The sequence below is a fragment of the Coregonus clupeaformis genome, chromosome 1 (genome assembly GCF_020615455.1).
Source record: "Coregonus clupeaformis isolate EN_2021a chromosome 1, ASM2061545v1, whole genome shotgun sequence".
Taxonomy (NCBI): Eukaryota; Metazoa; Chordata; class Actinopteri; order Salmoniformes; family Salmonidae; genus Coregonus; species Coregonus clupeaformis.
This window is the reverse complement of record NC_059192.1, coordinates 64,634,459-64,652,698: the sequence shown is the minus strand read 5'-3', so window position 1 is coordinate 64,652,698 and position 18,240 is coordinate 64,634,459. Positions and strand designations below refer to the sequence as shown.

At 41.4% G+C, this 18,240-nt stretch overlaps 1 protein-coding gene across 1 annotated transcript in view; it reads left to right on the top strand.

The window, feature by feature from the left end:
• LOC121571818 (spectrin beta chain, non-erythrocytic 1) overlaps positions 1 to 11,998 on the top strand; it is a 56,325-nt gene extending 44,327 nt beyond the window's left edge. The window contains exons 23-32 of the mRNA XM_045222295.1: positions 594 to 838; positions 2,020 to 2,158; positions 2,347 to 2,431; positions 2,596 to 2,792; positions 3,439 to 3,539; positions 3,783 to 3,837; positions 8,792 to 8,994; positions 10,065 to 10,238; positions 10,359 to 10,401; positions 10,587 to 11,998. Coding sequence (XP_045078230.1) covers positions 594 to 838; positions 2,020 to 2,158; positions 2,347 to 2,431; positions 2,596 to 2,792; positions 3,439 to 3,539; positions 3,783 to 3,837; positions 8,792 to 8,994; positions 10,065 to 10,238; positions 10,359 to 10,401; positions 10,587 to 10,790 — 1,446 coding nt within the window. The 3' untranslated portion in view covers positions 10,791 to 11,998. The remainder of the gene's footprint in view (positions 1 to 593; positions 839 to 2,019; positions 2,159 to 2,346; positions 2,432 to 2,595; positions 2,793 to 3,438; positions 3,540 to 3,782; positions 3,838 to 8,791; positions 8,995 to 10,064; positions 10,239 to 10,358; positions 10,402 to 10,586) is intronic.
• Positions 11,999 to 18,240: the final 6,242 nt, after the last annotated feature.

Here is an 18,240-nt window from a genome sequence, read left to right as displayed (position 1 = left end):
TAGCTAGCTGTAGCTTATTATTTCACTACTAGATTAATTCTCTGGTCCTTTGATTGGGTGGACAACATGTCAGTTCATGCTTCAAGAGCTCTGATAGGCTGGAGGACTTCCTCCGGAAGTTGTCATAATTACTGTGTAACAACTCTGTGTTGTTGTGTTTATCGCACTGCTTTGCTTTATCTTGGCCAGGTCGCAGTTGTAAATGAGAACTTGTTCTCAACTGGCTTACCTGGTTAAATAAAGGTGAAATAAAAAAAATAAAAAAAGGGGGTGAGAACCATGAGCCTCCTAGGTTTTGTATTGAAGTCAATGTACCCAGAGGAGGACGGAAGCTAGCTGTCCTCCGGCTATACCATGGTGCTACCCTACAGAGTGCTGTTGAGGCTACTGTAGACCTTCTTTGCAAAATAGTGTGTTTTAATCAGTTATTTGGGGATGTGATTATATTTGGTATAGTTTTATCTAAAAATGATAACTTTTTTAATGTTTTACAATTTTAAATTTTATGAAATTCACTGAGGAGGATGGTCCTCCCCTTCCTCCCCTGAGGAGCCTCCACTGGCCTACCCATATTTCTCCCTTTTCCTCCACAGGTGAGGACGTTGCAGGAGGATGCTGTGCGCCTGCAGTCTGCCTATGCCGGAGACAAGGCTGATGACATCCAAAAGAGAGAGGGTGAGGTGTTGGAGGCCTGGAGGACCCTGCTGGAGGCCTGTGAAGGCCGCAGGGTCAGACTGCTTGACACCGGCGACAAGTTCCGTTTCTTCAGCATGGTCCGAGACCTCATGCTCTGGATGGAGGACGTCATCCGCCTAATTGAGGCTCAGGAGAAGCCCAGGTACCGTGAACCTGACGGGAAACGTTTTTGCGTCAGGCTGGTTCTTTTAATAGTTTAGCATTATTGCGGACATGTTTTTTCTCCTACCGACTTCCCAACAAAAGCCAGAAAAGAAGGCGCGAGTAATCTCTGTAGTTTTCTGTAAGCAGCTTTTGGTCGGCAGCTTACACTGTAATCACACTTTTTCAGGTCCAGATTTATGTATCTAATCCTCAATGTTCTGATTGTTGTGATTTACAAAGTTATCCTCACTAGCTCACTCTAAACAACCCTCTGTGTTAATGCTGGAGCTGTGGCACTGTAGTGTAGCTCAGGTTTTCAACAGAAGGCTCAGCTGAATGTGTTGCCACCCACGGATGGTCCTTTTAATAGCCACTGAAGATGCAGCTGCAGAAAATGGTGAATACTCAATGTATCAAAACTCAATGAATGTCCCAGAATGTCTTCTCCTTTCAGGGAGACAGCAGCACACCAAGCCCTTATCTGGCTCTGGTTTCAGCTGTAATTGTGATAATCACCAGGGTCGACAAGGCCTTCATTATCTGTGCCTCTCAGCTGAATCTCAGCCAGCAGCTTACCATGGAGACGGATGAAGAGGGAGAGAGGAAGATAGAGGAAGATAGAGGGGGAGAGAGATAGGAGGAGACAGAAATAGAAAAGATAAGAGCAAGACAGACAGACAGACACAGATATAGGGGTCTAATGATGATGTCAGGGGAAGAGGAAAAAAGATACTGGAGAAAAGAAAAGGGGAAGAAAGATGTATGGCTAATGGGGTGAAGGATGAAAAAAGCGGGTAGGAGAGGGTAATTGAGAGAGAGAGACTTGGTTTGTGTCAGTAATTGCATTGCTCTGTTTCCACTGTCTGAGTGAATGACACCCTATCCTGACTAGAGTAGACTAGTGTTTAGTTTGATAACAGCATGGTCCCAGGTACTCACCCTGGAACATCATTATGTGGGAGGATGTAGTCCACTGAAATGCACTGGGTGTCAGGTCATCCTGTCTGGACTGTATGTACATGTGGTTTTAGAAAACGTACGCTAGCATCGTAAGTAGCAACGTAAATAGCATTTCATGGGTCATTTAAACCCCTGGTAACCTAACCAATGGACATTAGGACCTTAGTGTGTTCAGTGTGCGTGTGTAACACATATCTAACTGGGTTATTGTGTCTTCAGGGACGTGTCGTCTGTGGAGCTCCTGATGAACAACCACCAGGGCATCAAGGCTGAGATCGACGCCCGTAACGACAGCTTCACCAACTGCATCGAGCTGGGCAAGTCCCTGTTGGCACGGAAACACTACGCATTAGAGGAGGTCAGGGGCCAACAATGTCACAACACCCTCACAGATTCTTACCTCCTTCTCTCCTCTCCTCCGCTCTCTGTTTCTGTCTTCACCCCCATTCTCCGGATGGAAATGTGTCTCCCTCTGTTGTTGTGTTGCGTCATTAATTGTATGGTGTTTGTAGCCACGGTTAAAACTCAATTTCCTTCCATTTTTAGATCAAAGAGAAGTTACTACAGTTGACGGACAAGAGGAAAGACATGATTGACAAGTGGGAGGACAGATGGGAGTGGCTTAGATTGGGTAATTCTATCAAATAATGTTCAGTCTGTTGCACAGTATTAGCTACAGTAGTGCCTTGGGGCTCACAGAGCATTATCCCACAGTCCCTTGGTATTTCCAGAGGACTACTGTGTCACCGTTACTTTCTACTGCCTTGGTGTGTGACTAGCTGTGTCTCTGCCCAGTTCTGGAGGTGCACCAGTTTGGTAGGGACGCGGGTGTGGCCGAGTCGTGGCTGCTGGGACAGGAGCCGTACCTGTCCAGCAGGGAGATGGGTCAGAATGTGGACGAGGTGGAGAAACTCATCAAGAGACACGAGGCCTTTGAGAAATCAGCTGCCACCTGGGAAGAGCGGTTCTCAGCGCTGGAACGGCTGACTACGGTGAGAGGACAGGGGGTGTTCACAACTCACTGGGCTGTCAGTCAAACCATTCATCCAATAACTCAATCAATTTTATTTTTAATTAGATTAGACATCAATCTGCAATGCTCTCATCCCATTTGTCTGTCAGTCAAATCGTGACGTAAAGATCCAATGCAGCAGTTTTTATCTCAATATCAAATAATTTCTGTTAACAATTAAGTACCTTACTGTGATTGTTTTCAGTTAAAATGGTCAAAAAGAAACAAAAATAGCTTCTTAGCTAACTGCAATTTCTCAAGCAAGAATTTTGCTAGGACTGTCTGGGAGTGGTCTGAGAGAGGGGCCTAATTGGAGGAGCCGAATGAGAGGGATGTGCAACCTGAAAACTAGCTGTTATTGTCAGAGATGAGGGCAAACTCTCTTTGTTATTGGTCTATGAACTTATTCAGCCTGGTGATGTCACTAGGCAGTCCAAAAAAAAAAGTGCATTATCATAATGTTCACAATTTCCCAGTATTATTCCAACCTCATAGTGTGGAAATATAAATAAAACACATAAAAATCATGTTTTTGACTGCACCTTTAATGAAATTCCTTGAATTTATACATTTCAATCAGACTAATTTTGTTGGTCATTAATGATGTGCGTCTGTTCGCGATGCAGATGGAATTACTGGAAGTGAGAAGACAGCAAGAGGAGGAGGAGAGGAGGAGAAATCCCCCACCTGCAGAGACCCAGACGGACTCTGCATCGCCACAGCAGAGGTAAGATATCAGCCTGGAGCACTATACTGAAATAATGTGTTTGGTCTGTTTGTGTCATGACTTATTTAGTGTGTCTGCTCTGTGTCTGTGTTTAGACTGAGCAGGCATGCTGTATTCTGGTGTTATGACTATCACAGTGTGTTTATAAAGACTTAAGTATGGTGTTTGGGGCTGACAGTTTTCTCTGTGTGTTTATCCTACAGTATGTTTGAGACTTACTGTTGTCTCTGTGTGCCCCTACAGGGAGGGTGAGAAAGTGTCTCTGAACGGACTGCCATCGGACCAGGACTCCCCACGGGTTAGTTACCGATCCCCAGCCTACCAAAAGTACACCAGCTTTCAAACCCGCAGGACTGGGACTGGGGGCGAGAAAGGCGGGTGGGCTGGACCGTGACCCACAACACCTCCCTTGCCCTTTGAACCCCCTGCCCCACACCACAGGGAGAGGACTATACCCCCCCCCACCACCACCACCACCACCACCACCACCACAAGTGGTTCTGACAGTTAGTTAGTCACACTTATTCCTCATTTAGCCTTATCCTATTTCCGTTACACTATACTAATTCTACCTTGAATATTCCTTTTTCTTTTCTATTTGCATAATGCATTTGAATGGAAATGAGCTTTGCTGATTGCAGTTTCCTTTATTGGCGGTTTTATTCACCTAGTCTTATTTTATCACAATGGATGTTGCAGGACTGAACGTAGATTATGTACTATATTATGAGTTGTTTTTGGACAATCGTACAGTTATTTATGCTTTAATCTTTTTACCTTCATATTCCTTCTAACCGACTGGTGCTTTTGTTGATACCAATCGAACACTCCACTGAGGACTGCTTAGCACTGTACCTGCTCTGCAGTAACTGATGAATGCTAGCTGCAGCTCACCGGAGGTTGGTGGCATCTGAATTGGGGAGAACGGGCTCATGGTAATGACTGGAGCGGAATCAGTGTAATGGTATCAAATACATCAAACACATTGTTTGCAGGTGTTTGATGCCATTCCATTTGCTCCGTTCCGGCCATTATTATGAGCCGTTCTCCCCTCAGCAGCCTCTACTGCTGCAGCTACATACTGTAGTGTTAACTGATAAGATGTAAGCAGGGCTGAGATCAAATGAGAAAGTGGAAAGAATATATTAACCCATTTTCGAGTTAGGCAACCCTATTTCAAAAGCAGTACAACATTTCCAAAATCAACATTTTGAGATTGAGCAAAGGGGGGAAAAAATAGTTATATAGTTGTATTGATAGTAGATTGACATGATCTATTGACCAATTGCCTCAAAGAAAGGCATAATGGGACACGGAAGCACTACAGCACTACGTAGTCTAGAATGAGAATGAGCACAGCGTGAGTGTGTTTGAGTGTGGGTGTGTATGTACGTGTGTGTCCATGGGAACAAAGAAGAACACGCCCTCTTTGCCCCCCCCCCCCCCGTGAAGATTTCTAGTCATATATTTTCTTTATTTCTTATATAACGTCTTTATTTCCTGTCAGGTTTTTGTCTTTTATTCCCTATTTGTCCTTTCCCCTCTGCCTCTCTCCCTTCTTTTCTCTTCTATCCCTGTTTTTCTTTTTCTCTCTTCCCCCTCTCAGCTCGACACTCCTCTCCTCCTCCTCCTCCTCCTCTCCTCCTATCTCCATCCCTGATGATATTACTCTTTGTGTACGTTATTATCTACAAACGTACCATGTGGAACCTGAATAACTGACAGACAAAATACATGGCTTAATCGTTGCCTCAGTAATGCAATTAAATCGTCTTCTTTAGTCCTCTCAGGTTTCAAATTGCCCCAGATCAAATCATCCAGGTATCTTGCAAACTAGATTTTATCTCAATGACTTACCTGAATAAATAAAGGTTAAATAAAATTCAAGAGAATAGGAAATCAAAAGGAGTAAGTAGCTATCTGCTCCAGATGTCCATCCATTTACATTACCTTCACGCCCATCCATACCACACGTCATACCACTATTATACAGTACCATCTCAAATACCATTTCACTGTATGATTCATTTCACTATGCTTCACCGTCGTAATTCTGTTTGTAGGGTTGTTCCAGTCATGGCGTGTGTGTGTTGAGGGGTGTAAGCACATTCCAATTCATTACGGTCATTGGGTCTCAGTAGTTCTATGGTATCTGCCTTCATGTTAGCTCTGTGCATCAGATCTTCATTTTATTCCTGGTTATGTTGCATGTTGGTCCACCCTTGAATCATTTCAGCGTCCCCACCCCACTAACGCACATTCCCCAATAAAACCTTGTTAGAGTCAATCACTCCCCATGTATGTCCTGTTTTTGTTGTCCTTGTGCCGTCTACAAAATAACCCTGTTTTTGTCCTCATGTCTTATGTTGGTATATTGTTTTGCATGTCATTAACATGTTGGTAATCACCTTTCACTTTCAGTGACCACTGTTTTTGTTTTTTTCTCCATGTGTATTTTCTATGTTTTCATCCTGGGGTTGTTTTTATACACATTGATGTACAATACTTTTTCATAGATTTTTCGGTAACACTTTACTTGACACCCAGCGTCATAGCATGTTATGACACGGTCATAACCATGTCATAATGTCAAAACAGCTGACATAACTTATAGACTTTTTATAATATGGTCATAACACTGTCATCACATATATTTAGACCTGTTGTGACATATATTACGTTATTTTATGGCTGGTTATGACACCTACATAAGAGTGTCAAAACCCACAAAACCTACCACACAAGGCAAAACATTCCATTACACCATAGCCTATGTGTCAACAGTATGCTTATGATATAAATGTTTTTTAAATGTACCATATTATCATTGTAATTGAGCACACATTGATGTCAGACATGCACCTACCCCAATGCCCTGTTGCTGATGACTGGGATGAATGCAGGAGCAGATTTCAGGAGCAGGACAAGACACCATCTTTTTGATGACTGATATCAGGGCATGTACGTGATTGGCCTTTCTGGCATTATGATAGTCATAATGCTTCTTGACAGTGTCATAAAGTGTATTTTCTTAGTCCAAGTAAAGTGACACAGGATGGTCATAATGCTTCATGACAGTATCATAAAGTGTATGTTCTACAAGTTATTTAAAATATGATGAAATAAACATGACTGTAAAGAATTCATAACAACAACAAAGGATTTAAGAAACAAACTTTCAAACGAAAGGAAACTTATGGCAGGGAAAAAACTAATTTGAATAAATGTGGGTTTTGACACTTATGTAGGTGTCATAATCAGCCATAAAATAACGCAATATATTGTATGTCACAACAAGTGTCAATATATGGGTAATCACAGTGTTATGACCATATTATGACAGGTTATGACAAGTTATGTCAGCTGTGGTTATGGTTATGACCGTGTCATAACGCGTCATAATGTGTTATGACACTGGGTGTCAAGTAAAGTGTTATCGATTTTTCATACCATTTTTTTTATTTAATTGTCTTGTAGATATAATTTATCCAGTATACTTCTGATAATAAATCTACAGTATTTAGCTTTTTTGTAAAAAGGCACCCATCCAAACTGAGGTCACTGTTTGAGCAATTCTAAGTTTAGTGTGTGTAGTTCTGCATAAGGGTAATTTCTAAGGTAACTACAGTTACTGCTATCAAAGTGATCCTCCTTCAAGGCAATCAAACTTTGAGGTGATCAAACTTATTTACGTATTTATGTAGAGGTAACTGTATTCATATTACAAGCTTGGAGAGTATATTTGAGAGAAAATTAGGGTGCAGATGTGACCATTAATAATATAATTACCTATATGAGTGTTAGCCCAAGCAAAAACTATTTTAGCTTTTACCCTAAACATCTAACAAAGAGGTGGTGAGAGATATCAGTCCCACGTTGCACCAATCGAACGGTGCAAAACCTGGCAGCGATGCAGTCCTTCGTGTCCAGTATTGGTGGTCCAGCCAATGGCAGGATCTCTGTATAAGCATCCAGGATTTGTCCATCGCCTGGCAAGCTCTCAGTAAAAGTGTCCACGATTGGTCCAGCCTTGAAGAGCTCAGTAATGGGTAATAAGTGACAAATTGTGGGTGTGTTGTGGTAAAATCTTTTAACCGGCCAATTTTGCATTCCCCTTCACTTTATAATAATGATACCGAAAATGAATAATGAGTTCAAGCAATTGTGTTAATTGTTTGGGATTTTGGACTTCATCTCCCTTTCGCTGGCTTTCTCTCTCTCTCTCTTCAACAATATTTTGTGTGGGTGTGGCAATGTGGTGTGCATGTCCTAACCTCTGATCTGTGCATGTCTTTGAAATGTTCTCAGCTGGACTCCGGTCCCACTTTAATCAATCCCATAAGCCAATGCTCTTTTAAATCAGTAGGGTCCCAGCTTTTCTCTGAATCTATATAAATAGATTTTTACTGCATCTGCAAAGTCTCCCTCTAACCATTCTTAGATGGATCGGAATCTGAGTTAGTCAAACAGTTAGTTAGTGTAAGTGAGAGTGAATCAAATTGTGAGTTAGTGTAAGTGAGTCATTTTAGAGGCTGTTAGGCTCAAGAGTTGGATGGAGTCAGAGAGGTTCATGATGAATCAGTCGGATTGAGTCTTTGATCAGAGGGTCAAGTTAGTGTAGAAGTCACAAAAATCAAGAGTCCCAAATAGAGGGCACTCAATGTTGGAGAGCTCGAGTGAGTGGGTTAGAGATTGGAGTCAGAAAGAGACTTTGAGATGGAGTTAAACACTTGATCAGAGTTTCACATCAGGCACTGAACCTTAAGAGCTGAGACACTGTGGGTGACGCAGAGATTCAGAGTCATGATGTAAGAATAGCACAAACACTCTGAGAGGTGACTCAGCTCTGGGGTTCAGTGTGTGCCATTAATCTTATGATGAAGCTGGGCTGTAATTGTGAAATAGAGGCACATATAACAATTCGAGGCTGGTGTAATGGCATTGTTTTGAGTTATACAGATACCTACCCAGAGGCTCTTTTACTCATCAAATTGAAATAAGGAGACATTGTGATGAAAATATTTATTTTAGAGTAGAGTAGGCCTAGTCGTAGAGCATACCCCTTTCTACTTAACTTTACTTGTCTTAAAGCCATTGTGATAGAATATAGCAATCAAAGGGAAAGTACTGAATGTTTCTACACAGCCTCTGATCCTGCTATGCATGAAGCCAACTCTCTGATTTCCAGCGTCACTGTGTGTTTTGTCTACCTAGCTCCAGCTTTCTCTAATATCAGTTTATGTCTACCCCAGGACAATGGGGAGGGAAGTGACATTGTAAATGGGGTGGCGGAATCCAGCCCAGGCGGGTCGCCCAGTGCAGCACGCAAGGGCAAGCCCAGCCAGGCTGCCACGCTCCCGGCCAAGTCCCAGGACTCAACCCCAGCCAACCAGTTGGAAGGCATCCTGCACCGCAAACATGAGTGGGAGGGTCACAACAAGAAGGCATCCAGCAGGTACACACATTCACATACACACCCCTAAGTATTTATTTGGACAGTGAAGCTAAAGCTTTTAATTTGGCTCTATACTCCAGCATTTTGGATTTGAGAGGTGACAGTACAGAATGTCACCTTTTATTTGAGGGTAGTTTCATATCTGTTTTACTGTTTAGAAATGAAAGCACTTTATGTATCTAGTCCCCCCATTTGAAGGTGTCATAAGTATTTGGACAAATTCACTTATAGTGTATTTAATTTAGTCAAAAGTTTAGTATTTGGTTCCATATTCATAGCACGCAATGACTACATCAAGCTTGTTTTAGTTGTGTTTCAGATGTTTTGTATTGTGTAATTTTGGAGTCACTTATTGTAAATAAGAATAGAATATGTTTCTGAGCACTTCTACATTAATGTGGATCCTACCATGGGGGCATGATCTTTGTGCATCTAACTTTCTCACTCATCATTATTCACGATTCAGTCATGATTATCCATAATCAGGGTAGCATCCATATTAATGTAGAATTGTTCAGAAACAAATACTATTCTAATTTACAATAACATTTGCAATACATTATTTTAAAAAAATTATATTGGGCATGACATAATCCGAAATACAACCAAAACAAACTGCAAATGCATCCAACAAGTTTGTAGAGTCACAAGCTTGATGTCATTGCGTGCTAGGAATATGGGTAAAAATACAGAACTTTTGACAAAATGTAATACACTATAAGTGAATTTGTCCAAATATTTATGACACCTTCAAATGAGGGGACTAGATACATAAAGCGCTTTCATTTCTAAACGGTAAAACAGATATGAAAACACCCTTAAATAAAAGGTGACATTCTGTACTGTCGCCTCATAAACATTTGATCTCAAATCCAAAATGCTGGAGTATAGAGCCAAATTAAAAGTTTTAGCTTCTCTGTCCAAATAAATGCATGGGGGAGTGTACAATTATGCTTACTGGACATACACACGCAAGTTGGAGCATACAGCCAAATACTTCCCCCTTACAATAATGCCAACATATTATTTAGCTGAACAGACTCTGATAACTGTGTTTCCTATGGTTTCAGATCCTGGCACAATGTGTATTGTGTGATCAACAACCGGGAAATGGGCTTCTACAAAGACATTAAGAGTGCCAGCCAGGGCATCCCCTATCACAACGAGATCCCCATCAGCCTGAAGGATGCTGCGTGTGAGATCGCCCTCGACTACAAGAAGAAGAAGCATGTGTTCAAACTGAAGTGAGCACTATTTACTGTATAGCTCCCTATGTGTCTTGTATTATCAGAAGATGAGATCTTGCATACAGTAGTCAGTAGTTAGCTTGACTTATTAATCAAGTTTTTATTTTCCTTTTACAGAGCTACAGATGGGAATGAGTATCTCTTCCAAGCCAAAGATGACGTAAGTTTGCTTAGCTTTTAATTTGTACAATGTGTATGAATGACTATCCTCCTCCTGTGAATGTTGTGTATACATTGCTGTCTTTATTCCCTGTCTCTATGAGGATAGCGTGGGTGTCTGAGTGTTGATGTATTGGTGTGATCTGTAATGTGTGTCTGTCCTGATAAATCTTGTCTGGGCCGCAGGAGGAGATGAACTCGTGGATGCAGGCCATCTCCAGCGCTGCGTCCTCTGATAAAACAGAGATTACCCCCAGCAGCCATAGCACCCCCACCTCCAGCCGAGCCCAGACCTTGCCCGCCTCTGTCGCCCTGGCAACCGAATCCAGCCCAGGCAAGCGCGAGAAGGACAAAGAAAAGCGCTTCAGCCTTTTCAGCAAAAAAAAGTAGATCCCCAGCCCCTTCATTGCCATTCCTCTTCTCTCTTCTCTCCCCTCTCCCCTACTCCTCTTCCTCTTAAAGCGAGACTCCAGCATGCAAGCTCAGAGCCAAAACTCCACACTCTGTGCCTAACAATCCAACAGCCGGGCTCAGAGGTCAACTACAGTATGGTGTTTTCTTTTTTAAGATAAGGAACAAAAAAAAAGACAAACAATTATGTTAAGGTAGATATGATGCTTTGGGCAGCTGCCATTGTAAACCATCCAGAATTCGCTGCTGAAAAACAGGATAGGGTTTCCAGTTAAGATTTCTTTGTATTTTTCTCTCTTTTCCTGCTTTCATCTCTGCTTTTCACTTGTTGCTTTTGTTGTTTTCTCCCAGTTATTTTTGTAATTCTATGTAGTTTCTAGGGTCTGTCCTCAGTTTTGTGAGGCTATCTTTGAAAGATGACTTGCATTCTTCTGTGGTTGAAAAGCAAAGTCAGCGGTGCTTTGATCTGTGTGTATAACTTGTGTATAACAAACTATTAAAAACAGTTTAATTTCATCTACTAATAATAAGCCCTACAAACATTATAAGCTTCAATATAGTCTAATTTTTTTCCTAAAACTTAGTATGACACATTCATTTGAATGAAAATATCATAATATTGTAAGATGTAATCCTATATGTACTTGGGCTCAATAAATTACTAAAACAGTCAGAATGTTGGAAATCCATGACGAACTACAACACAGATTAAGTTTTCAGAACATTATTAAACATTGTTTTCCTGTGTATTTGAGTTGCATTATAATGTATGTTTAAAAATATATTTAGTACAAAGTATGCAAATTAGATGTACAAAACAATAAACACTTTAAGCATTGTTGTTAAGTGGAAAAGTGGATTCTAAAGCAAATACTGGAATAAGTAATGTTATGGAAAAATGGTTGCTCGCTTGTTGGCTATAGCACTGCATATTATCATTTTGCTACATTCTCTAGCTATTTGATAAATTGTGTGCATTTCTCTGTCACTGTAACTATTGTAATGAAATATTTCTTCATATTGCACAATCAACAATGCCACGATGGGAGAAAGCTTGTTTGCCATAGCGGCGCCTCTAGGTATGTAGTTTAATATGGACTATTGTCACAGGTAGATGGAACTGTACCCGTAGACTTTTACCCTCTCTGTTAAATATGTGCAAAGCTATTAAATTGCTTTTAAGATGACATCTGTCTCTGTGTTTTCAGTACTACAGCTTCACACCAAATCAGCAACAATTCCTCATGTCATTACTGCTTCTATAAGATTGAATAATTTGAAATGAAATCATGCCTCATTCAGTGCAAACTATGTTCTCATTCATTACAAAAAACACAACACTATTACCAAGCTATTACTATGTAACATGTTAATATGAGGAATTACATCAGATAACACCTTGAAATGAATGGCAGAATAAATCCTAAGAGTCCTCTCACTTTCACTTCATTTAGGCAACATAGATTTTTGACTGCCCCTAAATGTGTGCACCATTTAGTGGCGTTATGGAGATATTGCAGCCAGTGTTTAATATTTCTGCAGAAAGTGTATTAGCAGAAAGCTAAACAATTTATCACTGGAAGAATACAAAGATATCATTTTAATTTGTTCTAATATGAGACGTAAGAACACTATGGGCAACAGTTTGATAAAATGGTTTAGTGTGCAGTTTGATTTTCGGGGATGTTGAAATTCAAAATGACATGAATTATAGGGATGACAGATGGCCTGTTTTCAATTGAATTTACCACTTCTAGCCCCTCCAGAAACATCAGGATTTAGGTTTGTCAATTTATTTGAGTAGGGTGAAGCTTCGCCTCTAAACGAATGTGAGAATACCGTGTTTGACCTTGCAATACTATCTAGGGTGAGGCTGTAGGCTTGAGAATCCCTTATGATGAAAACTGAGAGTAAAAGAATCGGACCATAGTTTAACCACGTTGCTTTAATTTAGAAATCCTTTTTTAGCAATGACCATGAAGGAAAGGAGACCACAAAGAAGACTCAAAGTGTTTACAGGTTATAATTTGCCTACTAAACATCAAAGTAACCCCATTGGCAGAGTATTATATCACCTCTGAGTAATCTAACAGCCAACCTGAGGGGACAGGAGTGTGGGATATTTTTCCTTTAAGATTTAATTGAGATTATGAGGCTGACTATGCTCCCTGTCTCTCATATTGGGAGAGAGCAGTGATGTTCCGTCAGGACTTCTATCACAAGAGGGCGCAAGAGTACCAGTAAACTGAGAACTCAGACTGCCCTTCACACAAGGACATTTATACACTGAGTGTACAAAACATTAGGAACTGCTCTTTCCATGACACTGACCAGGTGAATCCAGGTGAAAGCTTTGATCCTTTATTAATGTCACTTCAATCAGTGTAGATGAAGGGGAGGAGACAGGTTAAAGAAGGATTTTAAGCCTTGAGACAATTGAGATATGGATTGTGTATGTATGCCATTCATAGGGTGAATGGGTGTTATGATGTCATTTCATAGTGTTTTGTGAACCAGGTTAAATTTAGTAGATAAGCGAATACCAAGGATTCCATTATGTCCAGGGAGATTACTGAGGTTTATCTTAGAATGATATACTGACTTGGGGTACAAGGTAATAACATCAAAGAAGGGAGTGCCCATTGAGGGTTGCCAGATGTTGTTGAAGAAACGTGTAACAGAAGGTATATAAGCTGAGATATTTTCTTTGTTTAGTAGTTCGGAATAGCAAGAGGCGAAGCACGTGCTGTTTGTTAGAACGAACCCGGTACCGACTATTAAACATTTGTATTAACTTTCCACATAGTTGTCTAAGTATATTCTTGCATCCTTAATTACTTGATACCCGAGAAACTCATCATAACAATGTGCAAGACAAAAGATTGTAGTGCCTTTGAACGGGATATGGTAGTAGGTGCCAGGCACACCGGTTTGAGTGTGTCAAGAACTGGAACGCTGCTGGGTTTTTCACACTCAACAGTTTCCCATGTGTATCAAGAATGGTCCACCACCCAAAGGACATCCAGCCAACTTGACACAACAGTGGGACGCAATGGAGTCAACATGTGCCAGCATCCCTGCGGAACACTTTCAACACCTTGTAAAGTCCATGCCCCGACGAATTGAGGCTGTTCTGAGGGCAAAAGGGGGTGCAACGCAATATTAGGAAGGTGTTCCTAATGTTTTGTACACTGAGTGTAGATAGGTCTATTCTATCAACCCTGACAACCAGGTTTCTCCGGTCAATCAAAAACCTCCTTCTTCTTGCACTGCAAGAATACACATTTGAATCAATTTACACAGTGACTTGAAATTATTTGTGCATCTGTAGTATTTCTTTATTTTACTAGTCGCAAGGAATATGAGGCAGGATTCAAGACAGTAGTCTTGTCTAGTACTTAAAACTAGATACTTGATTGCACACAAACAATGCATGAAATAAATCACAAACATAGAATATCTCTTCTTTTTACAGACTTTCACCCAGCATGCCTGGTTAGAGGAGTGATGGAGGGGATTATGTACACTGCTCAAAAAAATAAAGGGAACACTAAAATAACACATCCTAGATCTGAATGAATGAAATAATCGTATTAAATACTTTTTTCTTTACATAGTTGAATGTGCTGACAACAAAATCACCAAAAATTATCAATGGAAATCAAATGTATCAACCCATGGAGGTCTGGATTTGGAGTCACCCTCAAAATTAAAGTGGAAAACCACACTACAGGCTGATCCAACTTTGATGTAATGTCCTTAAAACAAGTCAAAATGAGGCTCAGTAGTGTGTGTGGCCTCCACGTGCCTGTATGACCTCCCTACAACGCCTGGGCATGCTCCTGATGAAGTGGCGGATGGTCTCCTGAGGGATCTCCTCCCAGACCTGGACTAAAGCATCCGCCAACTCCTGGACAGTCTGTGGTGCAACGTGGCATTGGTGGATGGAGCGAGACATGATGTCCCAGATGTGCTCAATTGGATTCAGGTCTGGGGAACGGGCGGGCCAGTCCATAGCATCAATGCCTTCCTCTTGCAGGAACTGCTGACACACTCCAGCCACATGAGGTCTAGCATTGTCTTGCATTAGGAGGACCCAGGGCCAACCGCACCAGCATATGGTCTCACAAGGGGTCTGATGATCTCATCTCGGTACCTAATGGCAGTCAGGCTACCTCTGGCGAGCACATGGAGGGCTGTGCAGCCCCCCAAAGAAATGCCACCCCACACCATGACTGACCCACCGCCAAACTGGTCATGCTGGAGGATGTTGCAGGCAGCAGAACGTTCTCCACGGCATCTCCAGACTCTGTCACGTCTGTCACGTGTGCTCAGTGTGAACCTGATTTCATCTGTGAAGAGCACAGGGTGCCAGTGGCGAATTTGCCAATCTTGGTGTTCTCTGGCAAATGCCAAACGTCCTGCACGGTGTTGGGCTGTAAGCACAACCCCCACCTGTGGACGTCGGGCCCTCATACCACCCTCATGGAGTCTGTTTCTGACCGTTTGAGCAGACACATGCACATTTGTGGCCTGCTGGAGGTCATTTTTGCAGGGCTCTGGCAGTGCTCCTCCTGCTCCTCCTTGCACAAAGGCAGAGGTAGCGGTCCTGCTGCTGGGTTGTTGCCCTCCTACGGCCTCCTCCACGTCTCCTGATGTACTGGCCTGTCTCCTGGTAGCGCCTCCATGCTCTGGGCACTACGCTGACAGACACAGCAAACCTTCTTGCCACAGCTCGCATTGATGTGCCATCCTGGATGAGCTGCACTACCTGAGCCACTTGTATGGGTTGTAGACTCCGTCTCATGCTACCACTAGAGTGAAAGCACCGCCAGCATTCAAAAATGACCAAAACATCAGCCAGGAAGCATAGGAACTGAGAAGTGGTCTGTGGTCACCACCTGCAGAACCATTCCTTTATTGGGGGTGTCTTGCTAATTGCCTATAATTTCCACCTGTTGTCTATTCCATTTGCACAACAGCATGTGAAATGTATTGTCAATCAGTGTTGTTTCCTAAGTGGACAGTTTGATTTCACAGAAGTGTGATTGACTTGGAGTTACATTGTGTTGTTTAAGTGTTCCCTTTATTTTTTTGAGCAGTATATTATAACAATGTAACATTGGGCCATCAACCAAATTATAAACCATAAGGAAGTATAACAAGTGCTTTGTCTCCCTCCCAGCACCATGACAACATGAACAGTTGTCATCATTAGATTAGGCTTGGCAGTGATATAGAAGCTTATTCTGTTGCTATGGTTAGGCTGGGTGGGGCATAGCATGGTATACAGTCAGGTCAAATTATTGCCACCCTTGATAAAGCTGAGAAAAAAAGACTGTATAAAATAAATAATAGTAATTGTATTAGTATAAAATAATTTTCAATTTTTTTGCAAACAGTATAGCTCAGTATTTGTATTGTATTTATTTTATAGTATTTTCTGCTCATCTTTATCAAGGGTGCCAATAATGGACCTGACTGTATATAGGGTATAGCCAGTTCTGTTTGTGCTTTATCCAATGCCTCTATCATTCATTCTCATACCATCCATGCTTTATGGCGTGCATGGCAACAAATGTCAGAGGAGTTGGCTAAGCACAAGCAGATCTGACTACAGGCTGGGTTAGGTGGAGCAGTGATACAAACCTCGAGCAGTTGCTGTGTTGAGGAATCGGTAGGCTACTAGAGTCCCATGGAAGTTGTCAGTCAAGGTCTTTGTGAACATGACTGTTAAATTGCTAGAAGAATATTAATTCAGCCAACTCCTCTCACAGTGCTGTCTAAGGGGCTGGCAATGGCATGCTCTACTTAGCATTTAGCCTTTGAGAACGTTCTACATAACATCCATTCCAAGAGTCCAGTTTCCATTTAGAATACCTCTTATTCCATACAGAAACATGTAAGGATAATGGCAGTAAGGGATCAGTCAAAGAGGGACATATTAATAATAAGTAAGGGGTTATGGTTGTTAAACCTTTTACAGAAAATGTAGCATAGCTACTGGTGTTCAGATTTGAGATCCATGGATCTAAGAGATATTCAGTTCTAGAATGCATCTGTGTATGATCTGAAGTATCACATGTGAGTTGAAGACTCCCTTTGGTTCAACTCTCTCCAATTTGATAAATCCTAATATTAATATTATTCAGGCTAAATTATTACATTCAATTTAGTTTCCTATTCGCGACTGAACTACAATATCATCTACCATCCAACTTGTTACAAAAAACATTTATCAGTTGCTATTCAATTCAGTCAGTTCCTATTTGGTGTAATGTGTTTATTTTAATTAGGGCCTACAATTTTCATGATTAAATCAAAGTACATTTCTCTCATATGAATTTACTCAATTATTGCTGATCGCAGAAGCTGCCATTCTGTTTTCATACCAATGTCTTTTTTCATCTTTAGGTCTTCAGAACCTTGGACAGCGCTTCAGCACCGCTGACTGGTAGTTGTAGTTTTCAATGTTTTGGACCAATGAGAGAGGGGATGCCACAGCCATAAAGACATCAATACCCATAAACCTGTGCAGCTGGCCGCTTAACGTCGGCGGCAGGGCAGGGGTGGCTCGCAGGGCGACGTGGTTATAGCTCTTCGAAACTAGAGAGGGGCTATTCTGAAAACTATTACGCTAAAATACTTGATGTTGAAAGTCTCCAATACGTTACTACATTCATATTAATATGCAATGAATAACACAGTGCTAGACCTCTGCTCAGTTTTCCACCCTGGTTTATCATAGGCATCGCCTGTCATTCGCCCATATGAGTAGTAGGCTTCTGTCGCTCGCTGCCCGGAATCCCTACTTTCATCAATTCATTTGAGATGCGGGAGATGCCACGGAGTCGTGCGGTGAGCGACTGTGTTTTGAAACCCATAGATTGTTTGCCCCTGCACGGAAGTTATCATATAATTTGCATTTTAGGGCGTCTTCACTCTGACAGAGGCGAACCAGCTGTGACTGTCAGACAGGTTGCACTCTGTCGGAGTGATTTGCAGTGAAAATCCGTAATTCCTCACAATTGTTCGACTCTTGGATTGAGTCGGACAGAGTGCATGTTCGGCCTATTTTCTACGTGTTTCTTTGATTGAAACGTATAGTTGTTAGTTATTGTCTTGGGAATTGTATAAAACCGTAGTAACTATGGCTGGTGTTACGGTTGAGGATTAGTGTCCGGATTATATTTCAGCAGCAGCCGAATCCTCTAGCAGTTGTGTTCATTTGCTGTTTGTTTATTTGGTCAGTTCTTCTGTTTTCGTTGTCATTTAAAAAGGAACCCATTTTAAATGGATAGAAAATAGTGGAGTAAATTAACTTTAGTAAGACATAATGGTAAGAGTGAAAAATGATTTTTTTTAAATGAAAATAATGCATTAATTCACACTCTCTAAGAGTAGCCTAACATAGTAACCACTCAGGCAA